The 9,768-nt window shown below is 33.2% G+C and overlaps 1 protein-coding gene across 2 annotated transcripts in view; it reads right to left on the bottom strand.

The window, feature by feature from the left end:
* Nucleotides 1-9,768, bottom strand: part of EDEM3 (ER degradation enhancing alpha-mannosidase like protein 3) — a 70,642-nt gene that overhangs the window by 50,177 nt on the left and 10,697 nt on the right. For both annotated transcript variants that reach the window (XM_023510758.1, XM_003785625.3), the window contains exons 3-4: nt 2,114-2,214; nt 1,520-1,559 (exon numbers count right to left, since the gene is read on the bottom strand). In XM_023510758.1, the coding sequence (XP_023366526.1) occupies nt 1,520-1,559; nt 2,114-2,214 (141 nt within the window). The remainder of the gene's footprint in view (nt 1-1,519; nt 1,560-2,113; nt 2,215-9,768) is intronic.

Genomic DNA, 9,768 nt, shown 5'->3' with positions numbered 1-9,768 from the left:
AAATAAAAGTCTGAAATACAAAAAGAAGAAAAGCCTGGTTCCAAAAAATTTCTACCACCCAACAACCCAAGATTTTTATTATCTACCCAAAGATGTTTGGTTTTTTTTTTTGAGACAGAGTCTCAAGCTGTCAGAGTGCAGCGGCATCATAGCTCACAGCAACCTCTAACTCTTGGGTTCTAGCAATCCTCTTGTCTCAGTTTTTCTATTAATACCATGTTTCTCCAAAAATAAGACCTACCCCAAAAATAAGCCCTAGCAGGATTTCTATGCATTTGTTAAATATTAGCTCTACTCCGATAATAAGACCTAGTGATGGGTACACTGCATAGCCATGCCATGCATTTTGGCACAGAGTGGTAAGGAAGACTGGAATACCTTATATCTGCCACAGCTCCTTTCTCCAAGCTGTTTGCAATTGCGCAGGTGCGTGTGTGGTAACCGTGATCACAGGCATCCTTTTGCGCACATGCAAATGGCTAGGGGAAAGGACTTCACGCATCACTAGCACTAGCCCCACCAACAAAGTTGGCTCCTCCTGTCAGGTTCCAGAAAAAGATGGCTTGACTGTATTTGAATAAATGTAGATTGTTGTATTCTACTTAATAAAAATAAGACATCCCCTGAAAATAAGCCCTAGTGTGTCTTCTTGAGAAAAAATAAATATACAGTGTCTTATTTTCAGGAAAACATGGTAGTAGAGATTGGGGGCTTGCTTTTGCTCATTCTGATCTCAATTCATGAGCTCAAGTTATCCACCTGACTCAGCCTCCCAGAGTGCTAGGATTATAGGCATGAGTCACCATGCCTGGCCCCACCCAAAGAATTTTGATTTTTTTAAAATAGTAATCAAAACTTGGGATGTTAACTCAAAGTTGAGAATTATATTTTAAGGAAAATCCTCAAACAAGTCTACTCTTATACCACAATGATCTAAGAGTAAAAAACTAGAATGATACTATATTTAGAAATCACCACCTCTGGTACTCAGTCTTTTCCCTCTGCCCTCACAAACAGTCCTGAACCAGAATTAATTAGAATAACTGTACCACATGAGATTGAAAAGGAGAACTAAGAAGTAAATCACTTCATACTAAAAATCCATACTGGGAAAAACAAATGTTTGAGAACACTACACATAAAGATTCTTCTACTTTAGCAATTTCAGTATCATTGTGGCATGTCATTATGGAACAAAAACATCAATGGTATTTTCTAAAATTACATCTAATAGCTTCAACCTCCTTATCCAAAGTGGAAAAAACATTTCCTGATTAAGGTGCCAGCAATTAAATTGACATTCTCAAAATTATTTAGTCTCTCTTATTATTCTACCTAATTCTACTTGACATTCACTTGACATCATCAACTCAATAGTGTAAAAGATTTATTTAGAAGCAAAGCCTGAACATCTTAAAGGGCTTCTATTTCATACTTACTGTGTTACAATTATATTCATAATATGAATGTGCATATTATAAAAACTTAAAAAAAAGGTAAATCCAAGAATCAAACTTACCACAAGAGTGTCCAAAGAATCAATTAGTGTTAGGGAAAATCTAAGAAACAAGTATAAGAAGACATAAAATGTTAGAATTCTAAGCATCTCATCCATGAACATACCAGCAGACTTATCTATATACTCTGCTGAATGATAGTTTCTATCTATCACATGTATCTACGGTACAGTGTAAATGAAACACTGAAGAAACTGCAAAGTCTGAGCATACGTTTATGTTCAATTTAGCTATATATCTTTCAAGATACAAAGAAACATTCATTCTACTTTTTAAAACAAAAATATTAAGGCATTCATACCTTATAACATGTTAATGACTTCATAAACATTTAAAAAATACTTTAAAGTTATATATATTTTAAATGTTGCACCCAGTTTAAAAAACAGCTAACTTTTCTCTGATTTAAGTAACAAATTGCTTAATTTTTTTGTAAAAGATTACAGAAGGGTATAAAGGAGCTTAATGCAATACTTTAAGTCTTGAAAACTTAGCCCATCCCCAGAAATGCTATTGTATTAATGGATAAACTGCCTCTAAGACGTCTAAGACTTGAAACTCTGAGGTGCCATGCCATGCCTTGGGTTAATACTCACTTTCCCAAGGCATCATCAACATCACCCCGACTTGGCTCCTGGCCTCTAACTCGGCCTCTACAGGTTAAAGGCATGAGTTCATCAGCTGGGTAAGCATGTTCCTGCAAGGAAAACCTTAATAAATCACCAAGGAAAAGAAGAGAAAGCACATATCACTTAGAGAAAATGACCTGCTCACAGTTGGTAAAAAAAAAAAAAAAAAAAAAGTAAAATAAAGGTTAGTCAAAAGTTGTACTAAATTTACAGCCTATGGAATCTTTTTAAAAAAATTTTAATTAGAATATCAGGTGTACCCAGATGAAGTAGAATGATTTTGAAGTATTTCTTCTTTTTATATTGTCTATAAGATTTGGCATGATCTGTTTTTGAAATTATCTTTAATTTTATTTATAAATATTAGTTGTCTACTTTTTGAGACTTTGGAAAAAAAAATTTACAAACAGGTGCTCATGCCATATGCACATACTGCTCTAAAACTTAGTTACTTAGGTATCTTTTAATGTTACAATGTTACAATATATTTTATTCTTTTGAATAACTACAAAGTGATAATTTAATACTAGATGTTATTTATTCTTATATTCTAAACACTATCTATATATTAGCTAATTTAATTATTGCAATGACCCTTTGAAGTAGATTCAGTTATCTGCATTCTGCAGATGAGAAAACTGAAGCCTTAGAGAAATTAATCCTAGATCATTTAGCTAATAAATGATGGATCCAGAACTCAAAGCCAGGTACTTAGAGCCTATATCCATAATAGTACCTGCTCTTCACAGTATTCCAAAGTATAGATATGCTAAAACTTATTCTTCTATTAATGAACATGCAGGCTGATTTCAACTTTTCACTACAAAAACATTCAAACAGCAATGCTGCAATAAGCACCCACGTACATACATATGCTAGTATTCCTATGAATTCTATACCTAAAAACATACCCACTATGTCAATGGTATGATAATTAATTCTTGATAAACACTACCCAACTAAGCATACAAACTTACACTCTTAATTATGCTCTCACTAATGTAAGAGATGATGAATGGCTTAATTTTTGCCAATCTCCTGGCAAATAGTTCTAAGAGTTTCACAAAGAGAGTAAACACAAAAAGTTTCACAAAAAGAATAAACATCTTTTTTTGTATTAACCATTGCTATTTCTTTTTTGAAATGTCTGTTTATACCTTTTGTCTATTTTTTTTTTTGGTCATTTTTTTTCTCCTTATACATTTTGTTTGTGGCACACAGTAGATATTATTCTCCTGTCTTTTGTCTGCTTGTAACTTTGTTTATGGTGCTTTCCACCTTATGCTTTAAATATGGAGTTAAATCTATCAGTCTCTTCCTTTTCAGTTTCTGGGAGAATATTCTAAAAGGATACCCTGAGCCTCTGTAGTACTCTTACAATATTTTTATGCTTAGATGTTTACTCTATCTGCAATCTATTTTTGTTTACAATGTAAAATAGAAACTATTTGCTCCCTCAAAATAGTCAGTTTTCTAAACACCACTTTTTAAGCAATCCATCCTTTCCCCCAATGGCTTGAAATACTAGCTTTATTAGTTCATAATTGCCTACAAACATGTTTCTACAGTTTTTATTTTGTTCTACAGACTTAGTTGCCTATTCCTACTCTAAAACCATTATTTTAATTATCTTCTCTTCACAATTTGCTTTCTTAAACTTACTCTTCTGGTTTAAAATTTTCTTGAAATTTTAATTGGAAAAATATAATTTGGGAAAAAGTGCTATCTTTACCAATTGAGTCTTTCAGTTAAAAATATGGAATATCACTGTACTAATTCAGAGCTTCTTATATTCACTTTTTTTCCTACAGTTCTTACATTATTTTTCAGTATTTATTAATAGATACTTTATAGTGTGAATTACTAGGACTTTTTAAAAAACAATGACCAGTACAGACCATTTCATTCTAGATAAAGTACATTGAGGAATCTTCCTTCTTACTACTCACTATAAACACAACAAAATGCTGAACAATTTTTTTAAAATAATCTGTAACATGTGGTTGAGTTTGAGAGTAAGAAATAAAATTTTCAAGTACCAAAAAGTGAATATTGGAATATAGAAAGAAGGTAAAGCTTCACTGACTATAACATGGGTATTAAAGACTGTCTTTGGTGGGCATTATGTTAATGCCCAAAGAACAGGGAAGTTGATATCAGTGGCCCTACACACATGGCCATAAGCCAGAACTTTATTCTTTTAAGTTGGGTGGTTGCTTCTTTGAAACTGGACTGGAATATTCCACCTACCAGCTGGGATTCTTAACAGAAAAGAAGAGAAACAAGAAAGACCTGTTGAATTTTATATTTCCTTTGCTAAGGGAAAATCTCAGAAAGATTCCTTTAAAATTAATAAATTATGATTGTGTTAACTCCATGTTTCAACTTTAGAAAGCCAAGAATAATAATATCAGTATACACATACTTTTTCCCATTCAATTTAGGATTTTTGTCAATTATGTTATAGGCAGTCTTACTTTGTATGATCTTACTAGGCACAAGTTTCAGGTATTATTATTATAGTTTAGTCAAATAAACACCCAGCAACAAGGCACAAATTTTAGCTAGCATGGTATATTAACTTCAATTACACAAAATACAAACTTTGATGATAGCTCTTCAGTCCACAAATTACTATGTAAACTCTATCACATTACTTCTTTCAAAGTCAGTGAATGACCACTTTGTAAGTTATTCAGTTCATGCACAGACAGCAAGCAAATGTGTACTTGGGTTGCCTTCTTGTCACCCAGTGATTATCCATTTTTATAACTGTCATGTAAGATTATCAGAAGAGAAGTAGCCAATACAGATAAAAGTTAGGATGGGAGGGAGGGAGGAAGAGAAGGGAGGGAAGAGAGGAAGAGAGGGAGGAAGAGAGGAAGGGAGGGAGGAAGAGAGGAAGGGAGGGAGGAAGAGAGGAAGAAAGAAAGGAAGAGAAGGAGGAAGGGAAGGTGGGAGGAAGGGGGGGGAAGGAGGAGAAAATAAAGTAACTCTGGAAGCAAAATTCTAATTAACCATAAATGGGGGGTTATAGAAGAAATAGCTGGCTGTGGGAATGTTAACACTGCCTACGTTCAAGAGACTAGAAATGTAGCCCGAGGAAGTTAGTGAAGGCCAAATTATTAACATAAATTTAAAAAGTAGTGGTGACACAAAATATGAAGATATCATAGAGGAAATGATACCTAATCATAGCATATTAAATATCAATGTAATATAAATTAGGAATATATAAATTCCTATTTTTACTTGTCTTTTCACATGTAACACTCCCACTTTTTCATGTGTAAATTCCAAGAGATAAGGCACATTATTTCTTGCTTTATAATTTCATATTTAACACACATCAACACCACTTAGAAGAAAAAAAAAACTAAGTTACTTACCTATTTTAAAAGATAATTTGTAAAAGATCATTCACATGTTAATTAGGTTGGAAAGTGTTCTTTCCTATTTTAAACTACTGCTTAGAAAACTTCATACCACTCTCTTTAGGCTTTAAGCAACACACACACACAAACACTAAAATTAAATATAAATTCAAACCCCAAATTAAATATGAAATTCAAATCCTGAACTCACCTAGATAAGAAAAATATTAATAGGAATTATAAACTAGAATAATCAAACAAGGGAGTTTTAAACCAGGGATAAAAATACTTTGCCTCTTTGTTCCAAAATTAAGAAAAAAACCACAGCCTTCTCTTTGGGCTAACCACAAAGTAAACTACAGATGGCATGCACAAATCCAGAGCAATGCATACGTGGCAAATAAACAGTCTTATCAGGCTTCAAACATCCTGGTTATCTGGTGTACAGTAATACCTGCTCTTTACAACATATTGCCAGAATGAGGGAGAAGAAATTTATATTGGTATGACTCAGAGCCATGAAAAACACCTAATAATCATCACTCAGAAATAAAACTCAGGTGATAAAAGAAAGAATCTTATGTAAATTAAGTAGAACATGTGCCAAGATAAAAGAAGTATAAAAATAAAATAAATTAAAACAAAGCAGACTATCTTTATCAGACTAAATAAGTAGGGCTTTGAGTTGACAGAACTCTGCTCTAAAACACTCAAATCAAAATAAACAAACAAAAAAAAACGCACTCAAATCAAAGCAGCATCAAAAAAACCCCACACATTTTAGTAAAACCAATTCCAAAACTAGGTAAAGGAAGAAGATTTTTATTCTACTAATAATAATGATTTTTAAAAAGCATTAATTGTAAACATCAAACATTTTTAATTTTCATTAAGTTATATACATTTTTAAATGTTTTATTTCAGATCCTTACTGTTAAGCACCTTGCTCCTTAAGACAGATACTCTTTTCTAAAATAAGAACTAAATGATATTTGATAAACCATCTATCCTATATTAATAGTATATACTAATTACTGATTAAACCTACACCATGTCAGTTCTTTTTTCATGCCCCACACGAAATTTTCCTACTCCCTTTTTTTCATCATTAGTATAAATGATGAAAACTTATCATTTAAACTTATCAACCACTTTTCAGGTGTTTAGGGAGTCCATTTGTCTACACTATTAAACGTTTATTGTCTTTTTAGGTACCATATCTTACAAAATGTTCCTCAACACTGAGGAGAAATAAGTAAAAATGGAGTCTTTGTAGAAGATTTTAAATTAATCACTACAGAGCAGCGTTAACACACTTTAAGTCTGCACTCAAAGTCAGATGACAACAAAAGGTTCCAAATTTTCCAATATGTTTTAATCAATTTGGTTTTGATTAATAACTCTAGCTCATTAAATAACGTTAGAAATAATAATAATAAACAATGTTATAATGAAATGGTCTTGTTAAAGACTTTTTTTAATGATCATAGTAATACAGAAAAAGCACTTCACAAAATTCAACACTCTTTTATGATAAAAATTCTTAGCAAAATAGGAACAGAAGGGAACTTGATAAAGAGCATCACACTCTATGGCAAAAGACTAAACTGCCTTCTACCTAACATTAGAAACAAGGCAAGGGTCTAAGCACTTCTTTTTCAACATAGTATTAGAAGTCCTAACCACTGCAATAAAACAAGAAGAAATAAATGACATACAGATTGGAAAGGAAGAAGTAATAGTCTCTTTGTTTGTAGATGACAATGACTGACCATATGGAAAATCGTAAGAAATCTACCAAGAAGTCTACTAGAAATAATAAGTTTAACAAGGTTGTAGGATAAAAAGTTATTGTGTTTCTATGTAACACCAGTGAGTAACTGTAAAATCAAATGTGAAAACAGGCCAGGTGCAGTGACTCACCCCTATAATCCTAGCACTCTGGGAGACCCAGGTGGGTGGACTGCCTGCGCTCAGGAACTCCAGACCAATCTGAGCAAGACTGAGACCCCATTTCTACTAAAAATAGAAGAACTAGTCAAGTGTTGCAGCAGATGCCTGTAGTCCCAGCTACTCAGGAGGCTGAGGCAAGAGGATCATCTGAGCCCAAGAGTTTGAGGTTGCAGTGAGCTCTGACACCATGGTACTCTATCCACAGCAACAGAGTTAAGACTCTGTCTCAACAAAAAAGTGAAAAACAATTTGTAATAGTATCAAAAATATAAAATATTTAAAAATAAATTTAACAAAAGTTGTGCAAAGACCGCTACATGGAAAACTATAAAACACTGCCCAGATGTTAAATAAGGCCTAAATAAATGAACAGAGACACCATACTTATAGACTGGAAGACTCAATATTGTTAAAAAGTCAGTTCTCCCAAAACTAATCTAAAAATTCAACATTAATTTCAAACAATTTTATGGAAATTGACAATGTGATTCTAAAATTTACATGGAAATGTAAAGGATCTAAACAGGGATCCTCAAACTTTTTAAACAGGGGGCCAGTTCACAGTCCCTCAGACCGTTGGAGGGCCAGACTGTGGGCCCCGGGACAAGTGGGCTGCTAAGCAGGACAGGCAGTGGCAGCAAAAACACCCAGTGGGCCAAATAAATGTCCTAGGAGGGCCGCATGTGGCCCGCGGGCTAATAATCTAAGATAACCAAAACAATTTTTGAAAAAGAACAACGAGGCTGAAAGAATGACACTGTTTAAGTTCTAGACTTACTATATAATCAAGACTACAATAGTCAAGACAATGTGATATTGGTATAAGGATGTACATGGTTAGATTGACAGAATAAGATATATGAATCCAATGAATATTTGGATTGTTCTAAGCTAAGTTTTGTTGTAGTTAAGCAACTGCTACAATAGAATTACTCATTAGAAAGCTTTTTCACATTAATTGGATAAAGGTCAAAGACAATTCACATTTATAGAGGATTAAACATCATACTTACTACAATAGTCACCAATATCATAACTCATCTGAGGAATTACTGAGAACAAGACATTCTCCTGGCAAGCCTGGAAATCTCTTCTGACTTTGACTGTGACTCTAGACTATATCTTGAATAAGATATAGTCTAGAAACAGACTTATGTATATATGGTCAACTGTTTTTTTTTTTTACACAGGTACCAAAATAGTTCAATGGAGAAAGGATATGCTTTTCAACAAATCGTGCTGAAAGAATTGAATATCCACATAAAAATGCACCTTTACCTCACTCCATATACAAAAATTAACTCAAAATGAGTTACAGAAATGAACATGACAAAATATTAAAAAACATTTATAAGAAAATAACAAAAACCTTCTGACCTTGGGCTAGGTAAATACTCTTTAGTTAGGGTATGAAAGGCATGAATTAATTATAAAAGAAAAATAGTAAATTGGATTTGATCACAATTTTAAAACATTTGTGTTTCAAGTCACTGTTAAGAAAATTAAAAGGCAAACACAGACTGGGAGAAATACATTTAAAACATATTTGTAAAAGGACTAATATCCATAATATATAACTTTCATAACTCAGTAATAATAAGAAGAAAAATTATCTGATTTTAAAATGGATGAAAGATTTGAATAGATGTTTCAAAAAGATATATAAATATCAAATAAAAATACTGGAAGTTTTGACATCATTAGCCATCAGAAAAAATCAAGTTAAAATCACAATGGCATATCATTATACATTAATGGCTAGAATGGCTAAAATCGGTAAGTATTTCCACCAAACGTTTAAGATGTGGAATAACTGAAATTCATTGCTGGTGGGGATTACAAAATGATGTAGCCATTTTAGAAAAGTTTGCTAGTTTCTTACTAGGTTTGACTTACCCTTAACATTTCATCTAGTAATCCCATTCCTAGTTGGGAAATACATGAAAATATGTCGGGACATAAAAACTTGCACTGACAGATTCATAGCAGCTTTATAAATACAGTAATAGCCAAAGATGAGAAACAAGTCAAATATTCATCAACTGGTAAATGGATAAAGACATTGTGTTCTGGGTGGTGCCTGTAGCTCGATGGGTAGGGTGCTGGCCACATACACCCAGGCCGGCAGGTTTGAACCTGGCCCCGGCCAGCTAAACAACGACAACTGCAAAAACAATAAGAAAAAAAAGCTGGGCATTGCTGTGGCACCTACAGTCCCAGCTACTAGGGAGGCTGAGGCAAGAGAATCACCTGAACCCCCGAGTCGGAAGTTGCTGTGAGCTATGATGCCACAGC

The sequence above is a fragment of the Otolemur garnettii genome, unplaced genomic scaffold (assembly GCF_000181295.1).
Source record: "Otolemur garnettii isolate 467f Iridium unplaced genomic scaffold, OtoGar3 scaffold00016, whole genome shotgun sequence".
Taxonomy (NCBI): Eukaryota; Metazoa; Chordata; class Mammalia; order Primates; family Galagidae; genus Otolemur; species Otolemur garnettii.
The sequence above is the reverse complement of the archived record's forward strand: the minus strand, read 5'-3'. Positions and strand labels throughout refer to the sequence as shown.